This window comes from Equus asinus, chromosome 5 (assembly GCF_041296235.1).
Source record: "Equus asinus isolate D_3611 breed Donkey chromosome 5, EquAss-T2T_v2, whole genome shotgun sequence".
In the NCBI taxonomy this organism is placed as follows: Eukaryota; Metazoa; Chordata; class Mammalia; order Perissodactyla; family Equidae; genus Equus; species Equus asinus.
The window spans coordinates 88,483,850-88,510,465 of NC_091794.1; the positions used below are offsets into that span (position 1 = coordinate 88,483,850).

Consider the following 26,616-nt stretch of genomic DNA (forward strand, 5'->3'; position numbering starts at 1 on the left):
CAAATCCAAGTGTTCTGATTCCAGAACCATCACTTTTAATCACCAAATAAGGTCTGTCTGACTCCAAAGTTTATTCTGCTTTCATTCTACCACAAAATGGCGGAGTAGAAGGCCAGAGGAAAGGCTTTCACTCCTTCTGGTCATTCACATGCCTAGTCAACCGAAACCCCTTTGAGGGCAGTAGTCAGGGCGGGCATTCCCACATCCACCCACAGTGGTTAGAAATGCAGGCTCTGGAGCCAGACCGCCTGGGTTTAAATCCTGGCTCTGCCACTTCCTAGCTGTGTGTTTCTGAACCAGTTACCTAACCTCTGTGTACCTGTTTCCTCAACTATGAAATGAGGCTAATATGAATACCCACCTTATAGTTTGTTGTGAAGACGAACGTACAGGAAAAGAAAACGCACACATAAATTAGTGTCTGGCACCGTGTGAGGGCTCAGTGAGTACTAGTTCTTTCTGTTAGTCTGCTCCGTTACCGTTCCCAACTGCTCCTTGCCTGCACCACTTTAGCATCAGAGGTCAGGAGAGATGGGTCATCCCTCACAGGGGACCCCAGCCCCTCATCAGAAGCCCAGTGTATTAGTCATCTCAGGCTGCCACAGGCTGGGTGGCTTAAACAGCAGACATTTGTTTTCTCACAGTTCTGGAGGCTGGAGGTCCAAGGTCGAGGAGCCCTCAGGCTTGGTTTCCCCTGAGGCCTCTCTGCTTGGTTTGCAGACGGCTGCCTTCCTGCTGTGTCCTCACATGGCCGTTCTCTCTGGGCACATGCACTCCTGGTGTCTCTTCCTCTTCTTATGGGGACACCAGTCCTATTGGATCAGGGCCCTACTCTTAAGACCTCATTTCACCTTAATGACCTCCTTAGAGATCCTCTCTGCAAATACAGTCACTTTGGGTTAAGCCTACAACCTATAAATTCTGGGGGACACAATCCAGTCATAACAGCGAGCATCTCTGCCTTCCTACCAGTATTTCATTCCTTCAACAAAATATTTCTTGAGCACCTACTGTGTGTCAGGCAGTGGATTTGGCACACGGTCCCTCTTTTGTCTTATTGCTGAGCTCATCTCTCTATTCAAGGCAGGACCCTCCTCTTTTTCTTTCTTATCCGTGTGTATGCACGTGCACGCATGTGTGTCTATGTGTGTGTTTTCCACTCTAACTTTTTTAATGGAAAATTTCAAACAGAGAGAACAGTGTGCTGAACCCCATATGCCCATCACCCAGCTTCAACAATTATGAACTCATGACCTCTTTTGTTTCGTTTATCCCCCCACCCATTCCCCCACCTCCCTCCACGCTGGGCTTCTCCTGAAGCATATTTCAGGCCAAACATTTCATCCACAACATTTTAGTGTGTATCTCTAACAGATGAAGAGAATCTTTAAAACATAACCACAATACAATTATCTTTAAAAAAATAAAAATGATTGCTTAACACAATCAAATTTCCATGATTATCTAATACTTTCTTTTATGGTATTTTTTAAAAAATCCAAATCCTAGTTAGGTTCATACGTCGCAGTTGGCTGATATAGCTCAGTCTTTTTTAATCTACAGGTGTCTTCCCCACCCCTTGTGATTTTCTTGTTGAAGGAGCTGGGTTATTTTATCCTGAGGAATGTTCTACATCCTGAATTTGGGCGATTACATCCCTGGGAGGTTGTTTAAAGTGATCCTCTCTCTCTTTTATTTCCTTTAATTGGCAGTAAGATCTAGAAACCTGATCAGATTTGGGCTTGGGGCAAGATATTTTATAGGCGAGGCTCTGTGCCTCCATCAGAGGCACTTCCTGCCTGATTGCCTCTCTTTTGGGGACGGTAGGAGCCATCGATGATCACGGCCTAGGGATTGCAAAATGGTAAGATGCTATCATTTCTTCTTCTTCTATAAGCTGGACTACTTAAAGAAAGCTTCTCCTCATCAACTATTTGGTTACCCTGAAGTATCGTTCATAAAGAAAAGACGGGAGAAATATTCAATTATTTTCCTTTATTTACCAGTTTTCATATTAATGACTTGATTCCCTAACATCTTCCAAAGTTGAGCATGTTTCCAAATCCTTACAGCCCAGTGGATTTAAACATATTTTATGTGCTTAAATCCATTGCAGTTATTACTCTAATGAATGCTCAAGTTGTCCCATTGGCCAGCAGTAGCCTTGTGAAATTGGCCCAGCCTCGTCTTGTACGTTTTTTGTCCCTGACCTAGAATCAGCGGTTTCTCCAAGGAGGCCTGGTTCCTTTTTAGTGAAAAATGATATTTGGAATCCAGGCACTGGGAATGCTTGTTACAATTGAGTAGGTCCTTGTTTCTGAGTCTTTTGAGCAAACAGAGCTAAGTAATAGTTTTTTAAAGATAAAATGCATCAGGGGTTCATTTCATTTCAAATGTAAGAACACTTTTTCTTTTTTACTTAACTTCCTTGATATCATATCTGTATCTTCTTTTGCTCTTGCTGAAAATCCCAGTGCTCAACAGCACCAACATAATTTCCCATTCCATAATATATACCTAAGAGTCTCAGAATTGTAATTTCCAGTACTGCCAACAGCAATATGATTACTGAAAGTACTTAAGTGTTTTTTCTCTCAATTCTTCTTGTCCCTATATCCTACTAGGGCTGGGCTAGCAAATCAATGTGCTTTAAAATCTCTAACTAGTTTCTTCATGCGTGATTATGCCACCAACTGATACAGTATTGTATTCATTTATTTCACTCTGCTTTTGAGTTTCGAGAAATTGCTTATCAAATTTACATCTTTCTTTTTAAGTGTGTAAAATATTTACATAGTTCCAAAGTTAAACGTCTAGAAGAAGTTATATTCTGAGAAAGTCTAGCTTCTATCCGTCTCCTCTTTACCCTGTTCCCTCCCTCTTCCCAGAGGTAATCTTGAGGTTTCAGTTTACCTTATCATTGATGGTGAATATGAGTAAATTTGTGTATGTGTCCCACACCCCTTTCTTCAATGAATGGGATCACACTATACCCTTATTCTCACCTCTCCACCTTGCTTTTATTCACTTAATAATATATTCTGGGGACCACTCCATGACATTATATAGAATAATCCTCATTGATTTTTTACAGCTGCATAAATAGTCCATTTGTTGATTACCCCAGTTCGTTCAGTCAGCCCTCCACTGCTGAACATTTGGGCTGTTCCCACTCTGTCACTATTGCAAAGAGTGCCACCTTGGATAACCATGTACATTTGTATATATCTATATGTGTGTGTGTGTGTCTTTTCCTATTTTTGCCAGTGTATCTTTGGACTAGAGTTCTAGAGTAGAATTGCTGGGTCAGGGAATACATGCCTATGAATATTGCAGGACATTACCAAATTTCCCCTCATAGGGGTTGTGCCATTTTGCATTTCCATCAGCAAGGTAGTAGAATTCCTGGTTTTCCTCAGCCTCACATGTCATCGGACTTTGAGTTTTCCCTCTCTGATGGAGGAGAAATCATTCCTCATAGCAGTTTTAATGTACATTTTCTTAGTGAGAGTGAGGTTGAGCATCTTTTCAAAGTTAAAGAGACTGGCATTTAGGAATCCTCCCCTCCTTCTCCCTGCCTGGCAACTGCCACCCTGCAGTATGAAGACGAACCAGAGAGAGAGCGAAGGACGGAATGAATAGAGAGGTCGTTTGAACTTCACATGAGCTGGAGAAGACATGAACTAGCCCAGGGTAACAAAACAATACAACAAAGAAAGAAAACAAAGTGGTGACCACCAAAGGCAGGACTTGGGTTTCCCTCTCTGGAGACTTTAGATAGGGTTTTGTTGATATACTTGCAGCCGAGGCAGGCAAGGGACTGTGTGATCTCTGGTTTCCTGGAAAGTATGCGAGGCAATCACAGTCCAACAACCAAAGAGGCTGAGCCTGTGCTCAATTGGAGCCAAGAATCCCTACTTCTGCGGAGGCTCAGTGCCTGCAGGAGGACCCAGGGATGTGGCAGTAGGCACGTTCCTCCCCACCTCCAAGGTCTCACCGGAGAAATAGAGGAAAGCGTTAGTAGTTCAAGTGAGATGCATGGATAGGTCTTGAAAACTAGACTTACCAGGAAGTGACAAAACCCATAGGCAATTTACTCTCTCCGTGTTTGATGTGGGTCCTATGTAATTACTTGGTTTCTCCGAACCTCAACTTAACTGAAAATGGGGTAATAATCCCCACCTATGAAATTAGGGTAATAATGGCATCTGCCTTTTAGTACTGCAGTTGTCATGAGGACAATGCATGGTAAGCCCTGATTACCATTTGAGGGGACGCGGAGTATGCTCCCAGTACCTGTGGTTCATTACTGTCCGTCTGCCGTGGTTCTAGAACAATCATGTACCACAGGAGACTTGGCAAGGTCTTGAGGTGAAAGCTCAGCTCTCACTTCGTTAGTTTTTGATCTATTGCTTAGCCTGTTTAACCGTAGTTTTCTCCTCTGTAAAATGGGAATAATAACTTCGTAAACGTCGTGTGCCCTTAAATGAGAGAATACCCATAAAGCAGTTAGCACCATATGTCATCAGTATGAGTTTCTACTATCATCATCATTCTTATTTTTGTGATCTTCTTTGTTAATTAAACTTCCTAATATAACTTTCTGTTAAGAATGCTTGAGGATTATTTTAGATATTTCAAAGAAGTTTGTAGACTTGAGAGAGGAAGGGTGTGATACATTTGGCTGTATTTTATGAAGCTGAATACCTAGAGAAATTTGCAGAGATAGAAGTGCTGGGGAGCTCTTTCTTCCCCTCCCGGTCCTGTCAGGGCATTTTTGGCCTCTGGGAGCTCCATCATAACGGCATCCCAAGGAAGGAGGGGTTCCTTTCAATCTGGGAGCCTGCTTGGCTTAAGTTCTCTGAATTTAGGCCATCTTCCTAGGTCTGAATGCAGGCTCTGCCCCTTGCTATCCCAGGGCTAGTTACTTAACCTCCATAAGCCTCAGCTTTCTTAGCTGTAAAATGGATCCCCTCCCAGGGTTTGTGTTTTGTGAAGAGTGAGCATGGTTATCTCTGGGAAGCTAAACACCTGACATGAGTAGGCTCTCAGTCCGTGGCAGTGGTGGCGACAGTAGCAGCAGCACTGGTGTTGGCTGTATCATCATCCTCATCTTCATTCTTGGGGCCAGAGGTGTGTTAGTCAGGGTGGCCTAGGTTAGACTGTGTTAACACACTACCCTACAATCTCAGTGGCTTACAAACAGGAGTTTATATCGCCCACAGACTACTCAAGCTACGTGTTTAATACGAGTCATCAGGGACTCCGCTCCTCAGAGTCACTTAAAGGCCCCGGCTGACGGGACTTCCATTTTGACACTCGCTTCCACAGTCCTTGAGGCAGGAAACTTTGCAAATCATGCACTGGCTCTTAACATCCCCACATAGACGTGACACACTTCATTTCTACTCTCATTTTATTGGTCAAGGCAGTCACATGGCCTTGCGTACCTTCAAAAGAAATGGGCATTGAAATCCGACCATGTGCCCTGAAGGAGGAGCTGGAGCAGCTCTGATGGCCATCACTGGGGCCAGGGGTCTGGTTGCAGGAAAAGGCAGGAGTGGGAAGGTTGTGGGTGAGAATGGGACGCTCAGGGACGGGAAGAATGGGCAGAGAGAGAGGGAGGGACTGAGGTAACAGGCTTGGCAAGATCAGAGCCAGCCATGAGAGGGGCCTGGACCACCCAGTGTCCTGTGGAGTTACCTGCCATGCGTTGCATTTGTTCATCCTTCTATCCATTCATTTATTCATTCAAGCGATAATCACTGAGGGAGAACTGTGTGCCAAGCACTAGGCTAACTGCCGGGGGCTCCAAGTCACGTAGAGAAACAACGTGGTCCCTGCCCTCACTGAGCTCAGAGTGGAACAGGGGGTGCAGGTGCTTAGAGGCCGACACTCTGCACATGCTCCGGCCCCAGCGCCAGGTGGAGGACATGAGGAGGTGGGCCGCAGGCCTGGCAATTGAAGGAGGAACAAAGGAAAAACCAGTGTGACCCAAATAGCAGCTGCTTTTCAGCTCTTCTAGAATGGCAAAGGACTTTGTTTAAAGGATTCTTTTCATTTCTCCCCTCTGGCCCTTAATAAAACTCCAAATGATGTAACTGGACACATCTGTAAAGGTCCCAATAGACAGAACTCACCATTTATAGAGTTTATGTAATTTTCCATAAAAACAAAAACAGTACTTGTTGGCAGACACATTTTGTAGAGGACTTTTTGTTTATTCATTCATTTGTCACCCCCCCAAGAAACCTGCTTCTGTCGCTTCTGTCCCCCCAGCTCCCTGTGGTGGGCATCTGACTTCGCCCAGCGGCACCATCCTCTCTCCGGGCTGGCCTGGCTTCTACAAGGATGCCCTGAGCTGTGCCTGGGTGATTGAAGCCCAGCCGGGCTACCCCATCAAAATCACCTTCGACAGGTGCTGGTAACCACAGCCTGGGAGCGGGAGGGCGAGGGGTGATCTCTATGGAGTGATGTGGGTAGGGGACCAGCACTGAAGCTGAAATGGCAGCAAGGTCAGAGAACACTCGAGTGCACTGCCCTGGGTGGGGACAGACTGCGCTGGCCTTGGTTCTGCTTCAGAGTGGGGTTAGTGCTGTTTAGGGAACTCTGTGAGGAGAAGTTTGGGGTATCACTTGGGACATCAGAGCCCTTCTCTCTCCTCGCCCCCAAGGAGAGAGAGCAGGCAGCCAGAAACCATCAGATGGTGAAGCAGGTGTTAGCACCTGAGGAGCATGACCCTAACTGACACTTACGACATGGGACAGGGGGTCTTCCTGACCTCTGACCCAAATTCTGCTCACATCCCCACTTCTAGCCCCCACCCCGTGTACGCCCATTGTATGGGGAAAGTAGTCACCCAAATATGGACACAAGCTTCTTCTAGACGAAGCGTTCGTGGTCTAGAATAGCGGTCCAAGACTTTTCTGTGAAGGGCCAAATAGTGACCATTTTAAATGTAGTGGGCCACTTGTAGATATCTGTGGCATATTATTTGCTTTTTAACAAAAAATGCCTCTTCATAAATGTAAAAAGCGTTCTTAGCTCTTACGTCACAGAAAACAAGCTATAGACCAGATTTGGCCCCCGGGCTATAGTTTGCTGACCCCTGGCCTAGAACATTCTGACCCCTATGAGGCTAGTCATTCTGCCTCTTAAGATGGGTCATGGTCCAGGCACAGAGAGGACTGAGAGAGCTGCGTCCAATCACGGGGTAAGAGGAGAAGGAGGGTTCAGAACAGTAGAGAATGCCCGTCCCCTTTGCTAGGGAATGTGAAAATCGTAGTAAAGTATCCCAGCCTGACAAAATGTGGGTGTCCCGAAGCCTTGGGTCAGGCAGGGCCTTCTGTCATTTGCAAATTAATAAGCCTTGGGTTTCTCAAGAACTTGACACTCCCGTCTTCGGCAGATTTAAAACCGAGGTCAACTATGATACTCTGGAAGTGAGAGATGGACGGACGTACTCAGCACCGTTGATCGGGGTTTACCATGGGACCCAGGTCCCCCAGTTCCTCATCAGCACCAGCAACTATCTCTACCTCCTCTTCTCTACCGACAAGAGTCACTCAGACATCGGCTTCCAGCTCCGCTATGAGAGTGAGTCTTGGAAGGGAGGCAGATGACAGGGTTGGCCCTGGTGGGTGAAAGGACCGAGGACTGTGCTCCTCCAGTAGACTCCAGCTCAGCCCCATCCCCATGCTTTCTCAATTAGGCTGTGCTCCTTGGGAGGTGCTCCCTTGCCCTCAGCATCCCTCAGAGCTCACGGGAGCTTAGAGTTGAAACTTTAGAAACAATGAAAGTTAGTGACCTGTCCCCGCGGTCCTTGTGTTCACACCGCGAGGCCTCTTCTGTGTGCAGATGGTTGGGTGTGCCGTGCTGGGTGGGCACTCTGGGGACAGAGCATTTGACAGATCCCGAAGCTGAAGTGAGATGGCATCTCCTGCTCGCTCTCACCCTTTCTCATCACCTTCTTCATTCGTTGCTGGTGCCTCGATTTAGAGAAGATGTCACTTCGCTTCTTGGTAGACCACTATAGAGAGTTATGGTTGAGAGCACCATGAGGACAGGGTCGTTTTCTTACTCATGTTTGTATCCCTAAGCCTTAGCAAGGTGTCTAAGCCATAGTAGACACTCAACTTATGATGAATGAATGAATGAATGAACAAACAAGTGATTGATTGAGCCAATCTGTTTTCTCTGACAGATAGGTGTTCAAATACCCTCTCAGCAGACACTGACAGCCACATTTGATGAGTGGGTAACTGGCAACTTCAGCCTTCGATAAATCAGGGCGCCCTCCTCTCTCTCTGTGAGTCAGCTCGGGTCCCTCTGTGGTGAAGGTGAGCTGTCTGTTCCAGCTGTGGGCTCTCTTTTCCAGCTATAACACTGCAGTCAGACCACTGTCTGGATCCAGGGATCCCCGTAAATGGGCAGCGTCATGGGAATGACTTCTACGTGGGCGCTCTGGTGACCTTCAGCTGTGACTCGGGCTACACATTAAGCGACGGGGAGCCCCTGGAGTGTGAGCCCAACTTCCAGTGGAGCCGGGCCCTGCCCAGCTGTGAAGGTGAGACACACTATAAGGGGGTGCTAAAGTAGAAGATTCCTTTCCTTGTTGTAAAAACCAGGAGCTGGAAGGGGCGCTGACTCTCCTCCCTGTCAGTGAGGGTTAGGGAGTCTGAGAGGAGATGGGGGGTGGACTCATAGGAGGATTATGGGGGGAGCTCACTGGACCACTCCATTTTTTTCACTGCTCTCTTCCCTCTTTTTGTAGCACTCTGTGGTGGCTTCATTCAAGGCTCCAGTGGGACCATCTTGTCACCAGGGTTCCCTGACTTCTACCCCAACAACTTGAACTGCACCTGGATTATCGAAACATCACATGGCAAGGGTGAGTGTTTAGGCCCATAGCACGTATCAGGATGTGACATGGTCAGGGCCCCAAGTTCCCTAGGTCAAGGTGACCTCAACGGGGATTTCCCTATTTGGTGACCTCTGGGCGTAGTCTGAATTTTTCTCACCAACAAAAAAACTCCCAGAACTTTCCCGTCTCCTTGAATCACAGAACTCATTCAATAAATATTTTTAAGGTTCTAAAATCTCCAAACTGGGAGAGATCTTAGAGATGACCGGCTCTCAAATTCTATTTAATGCAGGGATCGTCTCTAAATCGCTCCCCACAAGATGGCGACACCCCTTCTGTCTAAATACCCCCAGTGGTGGGGAGACGGCCAACTCATTCAACAACTGGGCACCTACTGTCATATTTTGAGAGCTCTGCCCCCTTCTAATGGCCTACTAGATGTCCCTGAAACTTTTTCCTCATACTGTGTCCTGGAGAAACATAGTCTCCATCTGTCTTCTCCCTCTTCCTCATCCACCCCTCAGATGTTGGACGCAGCAATCCTCTTCTTGCGTAACTCAGCTGTTCCTCATTTCACATGTTTTCCTATTCCTCACCAGGGTGGCCTGTAGCCTCAACTTCCCTAGCATAAATGATCTTTGGAAGTCCAAGTTCAAAGTAAGAGTGTGATTACAGATAAACATTAATTAATATACTCTTTCATTCCACAAATATTGATTGAATGTCACTTATGTGGCAGACACTGGGGCTGGGAATAAGCAGTAGCCAGGCGGATATGGCCTCTGTCCTCAGAAGCTTGCTCCCAAGTCCATCTAGAGTCGTGGCTCTTAACCCCTCTGCACTTTGGCAAATACCAGCGCTCGGACCGCACCCTCGAGATTTTGATTTTTTACTTTGGAGGTGGAATCCGGGACCTGTGTTTTTAGAACACTTCACTAGTAATTCTGTTGCGTGCCCTTAAATAAGAACCTCTGACCTAGAAGAATTAACATGTAGAAAAGCTAAGGAAAAAATGTGAAAGGAAGAGTCACCCTTCCTATACTAAAATGTGGTTATGGGCTAAAATAATTTTAACAATGTGGTAAATCAGTGGGGGAGGATAAAGGTCCAGAAATAGATTTCTGTGTGTGGGTACACACATGCACACTCGTGTGTATAATGTGTATGAGAGAGACACAGTAGGGAGTATATAATTAAAATGTCATTTCCAATCCATTGAAGAGAGGATGGATTATTTAATAAACGGTTTTAAAACCGTGGGCTTAAACATTTGGAAAAAAGGAAAAAATCAAATCATACCTCATACATTTAACCACATGAATTCCAGTTCTGGAAGACATGAAAATCTAACCTCAGGTGGGGATGTACTTTACAGAATACACTAAGAGCAGAATCCATAAAAGCAAAGACTGTTAGAATTGATTAAATACAATTTGAATGGATTTACGGTAAAAAAAGAAAAAGGCATAAAAAGTTAAAATAGTAAATGGACAAAAATATTTGCAATACATACAATCAACTAAGGATTTCCAACCTGACGCACAAAGAGCTCTTAAAAATCTTTCAGAAAAATATGCCTGGTCTACAGGCCTGTAAAAGGAGCAAAACCATAAACTAACGCTACCTCATAGAGGAAATACTAATGAAAGGACATTGACCCCGCTAATAAGTAAAGAAATACACATTCAAACAGTAACGAAATATCATTTCCTTTTTCAAGTCAGCAAAGAACTTGTAACAGTGTGGGGACAGTGGAGACGTGAACACTCTTCTTCCCTGCTGACCTTGTGTGAAACGGTTCACACTTTCCAGAGGGTGATTCCAGGATATGAACCAAAAGCATTAAAGATATATGTGCCTTTGGACCCAGCAATTCCACTTCTTGGAATTTTCTGAAGAAAATAAGTAAAACTGTCCATCAAGATTTAGCTACAAGGATGTCTCCTAAAACACCTTATTAATGGAAAAATTACTAACTCTTCAAATATCCATCGATAAGGAAATGTTAAATAAACATATGGTACAGCTGTATGATGAAATACTATGTGGCTGCTAAAAGGAATAATGTGAAAGAATATTTAAAGACCCACGGAGGTGGCTGAAATACATTGTTAAGTAAAAGAAGTTTGTTACAAGAATATACTCAGTTTATAAAAAGTAAACAAGGATATGTGCATAGAAAATAGTCTGAAAAGATATACCCCAGATGTTAATACTAGTTGTCTCTTTTTTCATCATTTCCCTTTTTTCTAATTTTGAGCAATAAGCATTTATTCCATGAGAAATATACTACTTGTATAAAAAAAAGAAAATTTGAAAGGAAAGACACTTATAGTCACAGCACATGTGCTTAAAGGCTGTCACCGTGAATAAGCCTAGCCTGGCTGGGATTAGGATGGCCTGGAGCTCCTTGGGTAAGGTAGGACTCTCCAGGCAGTCAGGGAAAGGCCGGGGTTGTCCCCTTCTCCCCACAATATTGCTCCTGAGGAGAGAAGGGATGAGAGCAGTGTCCTTGTTCATCCTGCAGAGCTGTTTCTGCCAAGCCTGGTCCAGAGTTGGCCATTGCAGGAGCCAGAAGCTACTCTGCGGCATCAAGAGAAAGAAAGGCAGCCCCTCATGATCGCTAAGGAAACAACCCCCTGTGGTCATGATTGTCTGTGTCTGGGCATCGGTGATACAGGGGTATATGTTTCTCTATGCCCTTCTCTGTGTGTCTTTGCCTAGAAGTCAATGCAGTTCAACAAATAGGTAACAAAAGCTTATTCTATACTTATACTTACTCTGAGTGCTAGGAAAAGACGGAACACGCCACTCTGCCATTGCCTGCCTTCAGAAGTGTATAATCTAGTGGTAGAGATAGACAGCCTAAAGAGATCTCTCACTGCTCCACGGCCAATGCTGGGATAGAGCAGAGAGAGCTGGGGAAACAGCCGGAGGCCAGTCCAAGGGTTAAGCAGGTGTCCCAGAGTTGAGACTTAAGCCAGTCTTCAGTGATGAACAGGAATTAGCCAGAACGAAAGGTGTTCCAGGCAGAGCATCAACAAGATACTGGTATAAGACCAGGTCACTTCTTCCTTAGAACCACTTAAAGGCTGCTTGTTTCTTAAGGTTCTGTCTTGTTTCCCGTCTGTGCTGACCCCTGGCATAGAGCCCCACAGAGAATAACTAGCATGGCCCTGCAGCCCTTGCGTACCTTTCTCAGCCTCCTTCTGGGCCCTTTAAATGCTAAGTTTTAGCTACACTGAACTTCTTTCAGTTCCTAGAACTTCCCCCGCTTCCTGTGTCCTCTAGAGCTTTGCACGTTGGGATAATTGTCTTCTCTCAGGAAGCCTTCCTCTCCCTGCAGCATCTCCACCATTCCCCTTGTGTCACCAGCTCCTCATCCTTCTGCACTCACTTCCTCTAATGAGCCTTCCCAACCCTCCCCCTCCAGCTCGGGGGCCCCTTCTGTGACCCCCACAGGATCCTGTACCTTCCCAGCCCCAGGCTTTACCCGACTCAACAGAACTTGCATTTTCACCATCTGTGTCCACGACAGGCTCTCGGAGAGACATGTGTGCCTTGCTTCCTGTGGTTTCCCAGCTTCTGGCTCTATGCCTAGCGCATAAGGAACTCAAGAAATATTTATATGCATTGAATTAAACTGAACCCAGACCCTCCTCAGTCTCTGCTTGTAAGGGTATGTCCATACTGTTTTCATAGTGGCTGTACCAATTTACATTCCTGCCAAGTGATCCAGCTATTCTACTTCTGAGTGTTTATTCAAAGGACACGAGAGCACTAATTCGAAAAGATGTATGCACCCATGTGTTCATTGCAACATTATTCACAATAGCCAAGACTTGGAAACAACTCAAGTGCCCATCGACAGATGAATAGATAAAGAAGATGTGGTATTTATATGCGATGGAATACCACTCAAGCCATAAAAAAGATGATATCTTACCAATTGCCACAACTTGGATGGACCTTAAGGGCATTACGCTAAGTGGAATAAGTCATACAGAGAAAGACAAATATCATATGATTTCACTCATATGTGGAAGATAAACAAACACATAGGGAGAACAGATTGGTGGTTACAGGGGATGGGATGGTGAAAGGGGTAAAGAAGCATATGTGTGTGTTAATGGGTAGCAACTAGACTTGGTAGCGAACGCCATGTAGTCTATACAGAAGGGGAAATATAGTGAGGTACACCTGAAATGTATACAGTGTTATAAATCACTACCGCCTCAATAAAAAAAAAAAAAAATAGAGTATCTGAGGTTAACAGACCTATTAGGCTGCTGACTCTGATTGCTCCCTAACGGGCAGAAGGACAACTCAAAACTCTGAGAAATTCAGAATTGTTCAACTTGCCACATGCTCAGCCCAAGGGAACAGCCAATTCAGGAGTCCAGAGAATGCGCTCTTGCTGAGACCCCAGCACTGACATCTTTCATAAAACCCACAAGACTGTTTGGGAGTTAGCTGAGCAGAGCCAAGAGAACACCTGCTATGTACCGGGCATTGTGCTGTGCGCCCTGCATGTGCTACCCCGATTATTCGTCACTTCCAGGACGAAACGCCACCTGTGCTGGAGATGCTGTCATCCACATCTCGTAGTTGGGGAAACTCAAACTCAGGCCATGCTGAGCAACCTTGGCCCAGACGCTTCCGCTGGTGGATGGGCTTTTGACCCCTCTGTCTCCCTCCAAAGCCCGTGTTTGCCTATCGCCCTGCTCCTTCTGCTCCAGCATGGTGTTCATATCCTTCGTATGATTCCACCTGGTTCACTCCGGTGAAATATTTGTTTGTGTGTGCATCTGTCACACCAAATCTGGATTCAAACTCCAACACGGGGCCTCTCTATTTCTGTGACAATGTCTTCATTTTCTCGCAATGGCCAAAAAAGCCCCAAGCAGTCAGCACAGCTGGGAAACCCAGGAGGTTCATCTCAGTTGTTTACTCATCCTTAGAATTCCAGCCAAATGTTTACTCCTTTGGAGGGCTATATTTACATGCTAGAAGAATAGAGTACAAAGCATAGTTCTTAATCGAGTTCATTTCCACCTGTTGCTGTGTCCGACCCACTCTCCTGCCAACCCCGTGTTCCAGCCAAGAGGGAAAGGACTACGTTCCACCCAGCCTGTTCCCAAGCTATGTAGCCTGAGAAGAGTTTTCTCATTTGCACACGTGTTTGTGTGTCGGGAGTATAGGATACAGGCACACGTACCCGGGAGTCCCCAAGCATGCTCAAAACCCCTCATGGCAAGGATTGCGACCCCTGGGATGCCTTCCCAACCCCCGAGGCATGGTTGCCCACTCTTCCTCTGCACCCCCACTCCGGATTCTCACTGTTGATGTGTCTGTCTCCTCCACTAACCTTGGAGATCTTTCTCAGTGCTTAGGATCTGTTTCTTTGAGCAAATAGATAAATGGATGCATCTCAGTTGCCTAGACATTTACAAGCTGCCTTCCCGGTTCCACTACCTCTCCTCTTCCCCCAACCCCCACCCACAGAATCCCAAATGCACCGGACTCACCAGCTTCTATCAACAGAGAGGCAAGAATATGAAAACAGCTAAAATGCTTTAGCATTAAGAGCTTGGATCCAACCATCATTTATCAAAAACGTGTCAGTAATTATCTAGAGAAGTATTTCTCAGACTTTTGTGTGCCCGCAGATCTCTCGGGGATCTTGTTAGCGTGCAGATTCTGATTCAGAAGGCCTGCGGTGCAGGCAGAGACTCTGCATTTCTAACAAGCTCCCAGGCGATGCCCATGCTGCTGGTCTGTGGACTTTGAATGGCAAATGGGTCCAGCACTCCTGATGTACCCGAGTTCCTATCCTGGCACGTCCACAGCGTGTGTCCTCTTGGGCACACTCACTTATGGGCGGGCATGCATTTACACATCTGTCCACCCAAACACAACTGTCATCTGGACAGGTTCCAGAGTTGCTTTGGATGTTAAGATCCTACCATTCCATAAGCTTTCTCACCACCTGACCCCTCTCACCACCTGGCTGCTCTTACGACCCGCGCTCTTTCTGTAGTGTGAGAAGCAGCTGGTGTAGCAGTTTATTGCACAGCCTCTGCCGTCAGATAGCCTCAGTTCAGATCCCAGCTCTACCACCTACTAGCTGGATGACCGTGGACAAGTGACTTTATCTCTGTGCATCTCAGTTTCCTCAGGTGTCCAATGGAGACGAGCCTAATCCTACCCACACTGTAGGACTCTCGGAGGAGTAAATGAGTTTTCATATCTTCCCTTCCAATTGATAGGTGTCGAGTACAGAGTGTCTAAATGCATAGGACGGTGACACACAAACTTAGTGCTCAAAACGTTAATGCACATTCTATTCAGTGCTCGGAACTCCTGCCCCTGTCTAACTCCCCCAGCTCCTCCTTCTCCCTGTCTCCTACTTAATGCCTCTCCTCCCCAGGCCTCCCTCCTGCCCCTTCTCTGACTCTCATCCTGCCCTCCTCCGGTGCTCTACACCTCTGGCTTCCAATAGCACCTCTTTGCTGGCAGTTCCCAGATCTCCCTCTGTGGTCCAGCCGTAATCCTGAACTCCAACTCTATATCCCAGTTGTCCACTAGCTATCACTGCTTGGGTGCTGAAAACACAGGGCATTCAAAGCTCAGTCCATCACCCTTCCACCACCTGCTCCTCTTCCTCCATATGTCCTACCCAAGGTCACGAAAGACATCACCGTCCTTCAGGTCAAGACACTCCCAGTCATCCTTTCATTTCTCCTTTGCATCCATTGCCTCTGTCTCTGTCTACCTTCCCTCCCTGAGGTCTCATGTCACTTCCTGCTCTTGCCCCCTCTGCCAGCCCCCATCCTCTTGCCCAGCGCCTGGCCACCATCATTCTCGTTGTTCTCTATGCCCCCTCTCCCTCCACTTCATCCTCACAGCCACCAGCATATTGCTAGATCTGATATCTGATCCACTCTGGGTAGGATGGCTTCTCATTGCCTCCAGAAAAATATCTGGTTTAGCCCAGCCTACCTTTCCAGCCTCTGTTCCAGATTTTTCTTGGTGAGTGTGTGCAGCCATACCGTGCAGCCTGCTGAGCCGTGGAATCCATAGCACCTCTGTCCCCTTACACACACTGTCCCCTGTCTGGAACGCCCTTTCCCCTCCTACCTGGTTAATTCTTATGCATCCTTTTAAGACCCAAATTGACAGTGCACTCCTCAGTGAGGCCATCCTACACTCCCCTCTTCCTGCTGTGAACTACTTCCGTTCTGCCCCCGGCGCACTGTGATCCACATCCTTCTAGCGTTCATCTCTCTGTGCTGTAGCTCTTTGTTTAATGTCTTGAATATCACCTTGCACCAACCTAGCCCTGGATCCTAGCCCATAGGAAGCACTCAACAAATACACAAATACTTGTTGAATGAATGAATAAGTAAATGAAAGAATGACTATAAGCATTCCCCTGGAACTAGCCATAAATCTCCCTTTCAAATTGTGACAATTGTAAAGTGGTGTCCTTCTCCCTGACCAGACCTGTGGGCAGTGGCGTGTTCCGGTTCGTTCAGGTTGGCCCGTGCGAGTTCATCAACGCATGCTGTACTTCTGCACACCAAGACGTTTACAAATTGGAAATGTTTGTGCAGGGCCCGTCTTGCAGCTGGGCTTCTTCAGCCGTCTCACCATCCTCACCCCATTCCTCTGGTCTCTTGGCAGGTGTGTTCTTCACTTTCCACACTTTCCACCTGGAGAGTGGCCATGACTACCTCCTCATCACCGAGAACGGCAGCTTCACCCAGCCCCTGAGGCAGCTGACGGGCTCGAGGTTGCCAGCCCCCATCAGCGCTGGCCTCTATGGCAACTTCACTGCCCAGGTCCGCTTCATTTCCGATTTCTCCATGTCCTATGAAGGATTCAACATCACCTTCTCAGGTAAAGCGTGTGAGAGTCCCTCGAGGGCAGAGACCGCAAAGCATTCTGTCTTGCCCTCTGCTGCCGGCCTCTGGGCTTCCTAGCAGATGGATATTGACCCACTCTCCAGTCCCTGGGAGAATGACCTCCCTGCTACAGCAAAAGATAGTTGGGTTAGACACAAGGATGAACTTCCCTATAATGGGCTTGGAAAGAGTTAGCAGGTTTGTTGGGAAATCTCCTTCTCTGAAGGCATTTAGGATTTGCTGTGAGTATGACCTACCCAACTGGTTGAACTAGAGGACCCCACAGAAGTCCCTTCCTGCCCTAGTTATTCCAGATTCTTCTCTGATTCCTCTTCTGCTATTTCACAACTCTAGCAATTTAAAAAAAGATGAAGAGGGTTTGCAATTAACATATTGGAGTGTTTCAGTCTCATTTGGGGGCTTCTTCATCAATGCTAATTTAGCAGTAATAGAGATTTATCTCTGTGCTTAGGGATCCTGATAAGAAAGCTCTTTTATTTGGTATTCGCAGAGAAAAGAGGACCCTTCACTCCTCTAGTGCCTAGCCCCACCCCCACCACTCCTCCTATTCCTATGCCCCAGGGTCCCCCTCTTCTCAACCAGAGCAGAGATAGCAGATGGGTTCCCCAAGAATGGGCAAAAGATATCTGGCCTCTAGCAACAGGGACATGGCCCAGCTCAGCCCCATCCTGTCCCCCCAGCAGAGGCCACTTGCCATGTGCCTGGGCTGGCCTGGCCAATGAGACATATCCAGCCAGTGTGCCTTATCCCATCAGAGAGAGACCCTCCCTCTCCTCACCACACAGCCCGGGGGGGGACTGTGTCCCAGAAGGGAGAGTCCCCTGGAGATGAGGGATAGTCATTTCTGTGCTATCACTGGAGGTACCAGGCAGGTCCCTGGCCCATAAATGCCACCCCATCATGCTTGCCATCTGTCTCAAGTGCTGGCATTACCGAGCCATTTGGATTCTCTTTCCCTGTGTAAGTTGCCCTCGGCTGGGTCATACATTCTGACCCTCTGGAACAGGCTGATTGAATTGATCTGGTTCAGCGCCTAAGGAGAGAGAGGCAGGAGAGTCTGTGAGCCCTGAGGCTTGGGGTTAATGTGGAGATGAAGGGACAGTGGAGGGAAGGGTCAAGTCATAAGAAACCTCATAAATACTCCGGGAAGCACGTCTCCAGAAACGCTGTGCCTCTCCCCCACTGCTCGCGGCGGGGAGCCATTCAGACCCCCAAGCACAGCATGGCCTGTTCCTCACCTCATTACCTCTGTTCCTCTTGGGCTCTCTCTTCTTTTCTCTTTACCTTCAGTGGATCAGTGTGTGCATGTTCTGTTGTCTGTCTTTATCCCCGGCCTCTTTCTCCCTGATGTATCTGTCTGTGTGTTCCCATCTTCTGTCTCTGAGCCTGGCTCTCCTGCTGCCCTTCCAGAATATGACCTGGAGCCCTGCGAGGAGCCCGAGGTCCCAGCCTACAGCATCCGGAAGGGCTTGCAGTTCGGCGTAGGTGACACCTTGACCTTCTCCTGCTTCCCCGGGTACCGTCTGGAGGGCACGGCCCGCATCACGTGCCTGGGGGGCAGACGGCGCCTGTGGAGTTCGCCTCTGCCAAGGTGTGTTGGTAGGTGGTCACGTGCTTTCATTTTGCTTCACTAACGGGGTGGGCCAAACTTAGTCAATGGTGTGAGGTTCTGGACCCCACGGGCCAAGAGGCCAACAGGCCTGGGTGGGAGGAGGAGGACTGCCTTAGCGCACACTTACCTGCAGCGGGACCTCGGGTGGGCGGCCTAACCTCCTTCTGCTCCAACCTCCTTATCTGTGCAATAGGGATGGCAATACCTGCTTCGTGGGCTGTTCTAGAGCCTGAACTGACCTTTGCAAAGTGGATCCACAGTAGGCACTCAAATGACATTGACTTCCAGACCCTTACCTCCCACTCCCAACACATATTCCCATGGCTTAAGGACACCTTTTGCAGAGAAATCGAGAGGGGCACTGGGTGGACCTATAGGAAGGAGGTATGACCTTTGCCCATGGAGAATCCCAATGTGGTAGATGAGACGGATGATTTTACTCATCCAATGAGGGTACTAGCTTTTGAGAATCCAAAGAAAGACTTCATCCATTCAATTGGAATGAAAGGGAAGCAAGAGTTGGGTTCATTTACACAGCACCATTGATGTCAGACGTGCTTCTAGGTGCTGGGGATACAGAGGTGAACAAAACAGAGAAAGTCTCCCGACTCGTGGTCTCACATTCAGGTGGGGGGAGATAGGCTGTAAACAGAAAGATATGTAATGTGTCAGGCCGTGTTGAGGGTTACAGAGAAAAATCAAGTCAGCTTAGAAAGTGCTGGAGGTAGGGTTGCTCTTTTATAGAGAGTGGTCAGGAAAGGCTTCTCTGGTGAGGTGACATTTTAGCGGTTAATCACTCAGATATCTGGGAAAAGGGGAACAGAGTGCCAAGGCCCTGAGCCGTGAGGATGCTCGATGTTTGAGGAACGGCTCGGGGGCCGGGCTGGAGCAAGGCGCAGGGAGAACAGTAGATGACGGGATTGGAGGGGTTGCTGTGGGAGTTGGAAGCAGGGAGCAGCGATAATTGCTAGCTGTCCCTCATTTATAAGGTTCACGGCTCTGCTTGCTCACTACTTGCGACGCAGGCTGAATGGATCCCAGGCGGGATTCGTGGAGTCTGTACCATGCTCGCTGTTAGCCATGGAACTCGTGCTGACCGTGAAACAGCACATAGAGCCCCCATATACCAAACAGAGAGAAGCAGCAGTGCCCCGACTGGAACGGGGGCCCATGTTTGATGTCAGCCTTGCCTGAGTCAACTCCATGGAGCCCTGGCTCTCTGCAGAGGACGGTCATAAACAGGCTTGCTGGGATGGGGCTGCACGGTCACACAGGCCCAAGATCGGGTCCCTGCTCTGCCACTTACCAGCTGTTAGATCTTGGGGAGGCCACCAAACCCCCCTCAGCCCCAGCTTCCTCCTTTGTAAAACCAAGATAATATCCAGTTCATGGGCTTTATTCCAGATTAGATGACATTATTTACATAAACCACGAGGTGCCGTATAATTATCATCATTTTGCCAATAACTCTTTTTGTTATGTATTGATAACCAATAACCTTTTACCATCTCAGGGAGGACACATTAAGACAAATAGATGCGGAATTCCATTTTTGACCAATTAAGTAATCCCAAATTTTATCCTTTTTCCTGTAACCATTGCCCAGAGCATCGCCCCCACCCTAACCCAGGTACATATTCAGACACACACATAACTTCCCCCATGTAGGATGAATTTCTTTCTGGCTGCTAGCAGGTCTTTTCTTCCCTCGGAAAATGTCCTCAGCCAAGTGATTCTCGGGAAAATTTTTCTTAAATGGGATTACCCAGAACCACAGATATACACACTCCTCAAGCTCTTGCCTCATTGATCTCATTACATAAACTCATTCTTTAACTTATTATTCCAATTACGGTTTGTTCATGACACCTCACAATATTTTCATTATTACATTTGTCTTTTGTTTCGTATGTTATTAATAACACACAGCAATTATAATCACCTCTAATTAGCACCAGCCCTGCAACAGAGCCTCGGGCTGGAGGTATCACGGGAATGCCCACCCGGGGGCTGCTCCCAGTTGCCACGTGCGCTGTACGTGTAAATTGGATGACTTAGCCTACACAGTGTTACCAGGAACATTCCCAGCTGAGGAGGAGATGAACAGCCCTAGGCTCTTAATTCATGGTGTGACGGGGTCACACAGCCCCTGACCCCAGAGGCCCCTGAATTTGATGTGGAAAAGACAGCCCTGACCCCAGAGGACCCAGTCTGCAGGAGGAGACGTGGTCCCACCCTTGGGAGCCCCCGTGTGATGGAGAAGACCTGCCCCTCTGCCTCCAGTGCCCCAGACTGATGGGTGACACAGCCCCTGCCCTTAGGAGACCTCTTCTGATGGGGATGACAGAAGTCACAGATGCCTGAATCAGCGGCAGCACCTTCCTGTGCAGATGACTGTTTGTTTCTCTGGAGCATTTATTTGTTTCCACTTATTCTTGTGTTTGGCTTTTCAGTGCATCTGCTCACCTCCCCTGTTCCTTTGGAAACGCTCCCAGAAACAAGCACCATGTCCCTCCACCCTCCTGTACCCTCCCTGGTGTCCAGGACAAAGGCCCTGGCAGGGGCGTGGGAGCTGGTGATTGGCCAAGGCCTGGCCCCATCTGAAGCCGTCAGCCCCGTTTCCCTCCTCATAAGGGTGCTGGGCATGTGGGAAAGAGGAGACGGTCATGCTGGGGCAGAGATGAGCATATGGCTCTTGTGCAGGAAACCAGGGGCAGGAAGGGGTCCAATAATGTGCCAAAGCCCATGTTTAAGGGAGGCCAAGTTTTGGGAACCAAGCAGAGGGCAAGAGGCATCAGGAACGGTGAGGCTGCTGTGAATGTCAGACAGCTTGGGAACGGGCTTCCTGCCAGTCCCAGAGAACAGGCAGCTAGAGCTCCAGATGGGAGCAGGCAAGCCGCATAGAGTGATGGAGAGAGAAAGGAGGAATAATATTTGGTGAGGGCCTACTATGTGCTAACCATGCCCCATACGTTCACCTATTTTATCATAAAATCTCGAACATTTATTCTTTATGGTCTTATGTGGACACTATTATCGTCCAAATGAAGGCAGATGAAGAGACTGAGGTTCAGAGTCTGAAGCCATGTTCACCCCACTGCACCACATGCCCCTCCCTAGATGGAAGGAAATCGTGTGTGACCCCAGAGATAACGGAGGGCTGCTCCAGAGTGCTGCCCATGTGATGAGACTGACTTATAAACGTCTAAACATGCACAGCCCTCAGCACCCACCCCCCAAATTCCCACCCTCATCTGAGGACACCCAGAAAATATACACACTTTACAAAGCTATCTACCTAAATTAAAGGCAGCCCCCAGGATGCCTGTCCACCACTCTCTCTTTCAATTTATGCCCCAGCTCAGCGCGTTCATTATGCACATCTGGATGCTTTGCAAACAGGCTGAGTTTAGGGTACAGCCAAGCTGTATTTCTCCTCCAGGACAAACGGTGGCTCTCTTGGTCACTTTGGGCTGCTGTCAGAAAATACCACAGGGGCTGGCCCTGTGGCCGAGTGGTTAAGTTCGTGTGCTCCGCTTCGACAGCCCAGGGATTCATGGGTTCAGATCCTGGGCGCAGACGTGGCACCACTCATCAGGCCACATTGAGGCAACGTTCCACATGCCACAACTAGAAGGACCCACAACTAGAATATACAACTATGTACTGGGGGATTCGGGGAGAAAAAGCACACACACACAAAAAGAAAATAATAATAAAATACCATAGACTGGTGACTTAAACAACAAACATGTATTTCTCATGGCTCTGGAGGCTGGAAATTCCAAGATCAAGGTGCCAGCAGATTCAGTGTCTGGTGAAGACCCTTTTGCTGCTTTGCAGGTGGCAGCCTTCTTGTATCCTCACCCGGCAGAGAGATTGCAGGCTCTAGTCAAGTCCTCTGCTTATAAGGGCACTAATCGCATCACAGGGGCTCTATTCTCATGACCTCATCTAAACCTAACTACCTCCCAAGGCTCCACCTGCAAACACCATCCCACATGGGATTAGGGCTTCAACATGTGAATTTGCACAAACATTCAGTCTGTAGTAATGGCTTATGTGAAGTTCTAGGAAACCAAAGCTGGTCCTGAACTGGGAAGAGCCCAGGGAGTAGAGCCCATTGAAGGCGTAGGGACTTGGTGGTAGGACATATAAAGTTTCTGTTGTCTTGGGGACAAGAGAACATTCAGCCCACGTGAGACTCAGCTCTGAGTGTTCTTGTATCACATGCTCCGTCCACATTGCCTCGGCCTAGCAGGCTTCAGGCTCTGGTAGTTAGGGTTGAATATATGGTTAAATCAATGGCCCATTGGTTGACCTCAGGGTCCTTCCAGCCAACAACTGTACCTAGAATAGAGACACTGAGGGATAGTTTGGAGAAAGCAGATTTGCCTGCATCAACTTCAAAGATTCAAGACATGCTCCGGACTCCCCATATGTCCAGGCAAATAATAGACCTGCCATCTGGACTTGTATTTACATCCTCCGAGAGCCGAATTATTTTTAGGACTGTACATCTTCTAAGGTCAGTGTCCTTCATACTCATTCACTCATTCATTTGGCAAATATTTATTTTGCAGACAATCTGGGCTAAGCCGTGGAAATTCATAGATTCATTAAGCATGACCCTAGCCCCTAAGGAACTCAAAGTTTGGGTGGGGGATGCAGGCAAGTAACAAGCAATCAGGGTGGGCTATGGTAGATGCTCTGATACAGGGAAGCCCAGGGAGAGGCTTCACAATTCTTAAAGACCCTGGGGAGCCAGCTGCAGGGTTCTGCAGTGCATGCCCTGCTGCTGGGTTACTCCCCCTTTCACTTGCTCGTGGCCACCCTGCCCAGGCACTGAGTGGGTGCTGGGGATAGAGAAATACAATCAAGCCCTAAAGGATGCACAGTGCAGTGGAGGAGGTAGAAACGTCAACAAATAAGTCAAGTAAAATGCGATAACTGCTATAAATAAAGGTATGGGAACGATGGGGAAAGAATGACTAATTCTGGAGGAGGGGAAACAGATTTCGAGAGGAGGGTGTGAATTCCTTAGCTGTTGAATGAAACAGTTTCTCTGGGTCTACACTAAAACTTCCTCCAGAGCCTCAGAGGCCCTAAATTCCAGGACCAAGAAGGTTGAGTTCTCAGTCTCCTCCTCTTCATGAATTGGGAGGCTTGACCTGAATTGCTAAGTACTGGGCTCTTTATCTTTAAAACAGAGATGATAATTGTGCCGAGCTTATGGTTTTGGTTGTTTTGACTAATGACCGAAATAATCCTCGTAAGCTCGGAAGATGCTAGCAATTATTATTCGATCTTTTCCCCTCTTAGTTTCTATCCTCTGATACTGAAAGGCTTCATCTCTCCTCACTCGGCTGCCTGCATCCTCCCCTGACATCCTCCTCGGTCATTTCTGTTGCTATGATACTATATGAACAGGTGTGGGGAATGGCTGCGCCATAACTCTGTGACAGTAAAGGGTACCTGGCGGGTTAGTTTCTATTTCTGCAGGAGGGAGACAGAGAAACAGAATGAGAGAGATAAAGAAACCAGGCAGAACTACAGGTGGGCAGGTGTTAAAAAAATAAAACTTGGATAAGCAGTCCTGTAGACAGGCAGACCAAAGGACAGATAAACAGGCCGTCTGGCAGGTAGAGAGGAAAATAACTTGCCACCTTTGTAAAGTTCTCCAGCGCTGTGAGCTGTTTTTTGGATGTAGCTGATGGGGGTTAATCTGTGATTATTGTGATTTTCTTTCCAGCTGAGTGCGGGAATTCAGTCACGGGCACTCAGGGCACGTTGTTATCCCCCAACTTTCCTGTGAACTACAGTAACAACCACGAATGCATCTACTCCATCCAGACCCAGCCGGGGAAGGGCATTCAGCTGAAAGCCAGGGCGTTTGAACTCTCTGAAGGAGATGTCCTCAAGGTAAAACCAATCGATGTCGTGACGTATGTATGTTATAGTCTGCAGAAGTGTGGTCAGCACTCACTCATTTATCTCTGTGTGAATGACCCCCACCTTCTTCCCTCCTGAGTCCTGGGATATTGTCCTTACTCGTCTCAGAGAAAGTGAGAACCTGAAAGAGAAGGGTATGTAAGCGTCTAAGAAGGTGGCTTTAGAGTCTGCTCTCAAATATATATGCAAGTGAATGTGGGTTGACTGAATAATAAATAACAGTAAATTCAGTTGGAGCGATCAATGGATCAGGTTTTCCATTGTGAACTCTGACCATCCACTTGGTTAGTGAAGAGCTCATAGACTGTGTGCACGTGTGTGCATTTGTATAGATATGTGTGGATACAGATACTTTTATACCTATATTTCCACATTTGTGTGAATCTGTGTGTATGAATTTATGTGGTTTGGTGGCTCTGTGTCTGTGCATACTTGTCTCAGTGTATTTTGTGTGTGTACACTTGTGTATGTTTTGAGCGTATGTTTCGTAGATTAGTGGGCTCTTTCACTAGCTTCAGTGCGCCATGGTGATGGCTTATGTGTGGCAGTGGAGTAAAGATGTATGTAAGAGAAAGACGCGATAGGACTTGGGTTATAGAAAGAGCTATAGAGAGGGACACTGAGTGTGTATAACTTGTATTTCTTTGTGTGTGTGATTAAGTGTGTATCTCCGATAACATGTGGTGCATGCGTATGCATTCAGTCAAAGAATTGACTCTGGAGAATTTATCAAAGAACTGCCTTATTAAAATGGATTATAAGACAAATCTCACACAGAATATGTCCATTTCCTTCCTAGGCCAAGAAAAGTCCTTACCATATTCTAATACAGTTTTATTCCCTGTAGCCAGAGAAGTCTTGACATCAGAAGAAGTTGAAACAATAGGTCAGTTTTCTGGAAAATCCAAAGAGAAACCATTAAGTAATCCCCATGCTTTAGGATTCTCTTAGGATATGATTGGTGTCCTGTGCTTTTTATGCACTGAGGGTACTCCTGACCTGCCCTCTGGGGCATGTGTTCTCTGGGGTGTGTATGTGTGTGTGTGTGTGTGTGTGTGTGTGTTTGAAAGGCATTTCTCATTCTTACCTAATTGTCCTTGAACCTAAGAGGATGTACCTATGAGATGACCAGCTGGGACTGGATGTGCCTGAAATGGAACAGAATATGGCAGTGTGCCCCGTGGGGACCGAGACTCCATCATTGGCTTCTTAAGCTCTACTTTTCAACCCCTGAACTCCCCAGACACAGGAAAAGCAGTGTGTTTCTCTAGAATGGAGCAGTAGACAATGGCTTTACCCTCTCCAAAAGCCGTGATTTCAGCCAGCTCCCTTCACCTCTCCTCTCTCCACCGATTTTTTTCCTCATCAACAGCAGAGCCTCAGAGGATGCACCCGGGGACAGCAGGGCCAGAGCGACGTCCTCTCCTTAGTGCTTGTTGGGTAAAGCCTGCTGTTAATCCTGCAGAAGGCATTTTTGAGGCATAACTTACAATTTTCAGGTTTTGAAGGGAGTATGAGCAGCGGTTCTGTGCATGTGGCCTGGTAGAACCAGCAGATGACCTCGGTGGCTGGAGGCCACGTGGAGTAGGCTGGTGCCCGAGCTTCCTCACCAGGTGGTAGAGATCAGAGCAGCACCTGAGGCCTAGTCGGCAGTGTGCACCCTCACTGCACCATCAGGGTTCTGCCTCAGGATGGGGTGAGCAGCTGAACAGGCAGACGAGAGACTTTCCGAAGCACACAGGGTAAGAAGGGAGGGCCGTGGTCAGAGGTCATGGAGGGCTCGTGTGGGATGCAGGGCCCCGGGAGTCCTGAAGGGAAGTAGGGAGAGGGCATGAATTCTTGTGTTTCTTAGCGGGACGGGGGTAGGGGGCCTTTCCAGGCATCAGACTTTGTCTCTGCAGCCCCCTGCCCAGCTGGCCTGCCACCAGCCTTCTCATATTGGGCTTGACCTTCTTGACAAAGAGCCTCTTCCTCCTGTCCAGGCCTCTGTATTCCTCCCCAGAAGGTTGGGCTGTGGCTCTGACCTGGCTGAAAGGCCATTCAGGGGACCCCATGACCACCAGAACTTCTGTAAAATGGGGGACACCATGTAGCCCCTTCCTGTCCTCACTCTTCTCCTCAGGACCTTACTCCCCTGAGGGGTAAACTGGGGCACGAATAGATACAGAACTAAAAGGAACTCACAGTTAGAGTTTCCCAAATAGGATTCAGAACCGCCTTGCGGCCACTGTCAGCTGCAGCGGCCCTGCTGTTTAAACCTG

The 26,616-nt window shown here is 47.6% G+C and overlaps 1 protein-coding gene across 1 annotated transcript in view; it reads left to right on the plus strand.

Moving 5' to 3' along the window:
• CSMD2 (CUB and Sushi multiple domains 2) overlaps window positions 1-26,616 on the plus strand; it is a 588,433-nt gene that overhangs the window by 376,132 nt on the left and 185,685 nt on the right. The window contains exons 16-22 of the mRNA XM_070510384.1: window positions 6,280-6,418; window positions 7,409-7,596; window positions 8,378-8,566; window positions 8,774-8,890; window positions 16,550-16,765; window positions 18,202-18,390; window positions 24,156-24,325. Of these exons, the coding sequence (XP_070366485.1) occupies window positions 6,280-6,418; window positions 7,409-7,596; window positions 8,378-8,566; window positions 8,774-8,890; window positions 16,550-16,765; window positions 18,202-18,390; window positions 24,156-24,325 (1,208 nt within the window). The remainder of the gene's footprint in view (window positions 1-6,279; window positions 6,419-7,408; window positions 7,597-8,377; window positions 8,567-8,773; window positions 8,891-16,549; window positions 16,766-18,201; window positions 18,391-24,155; window positions 24,326-26,616) is intronic.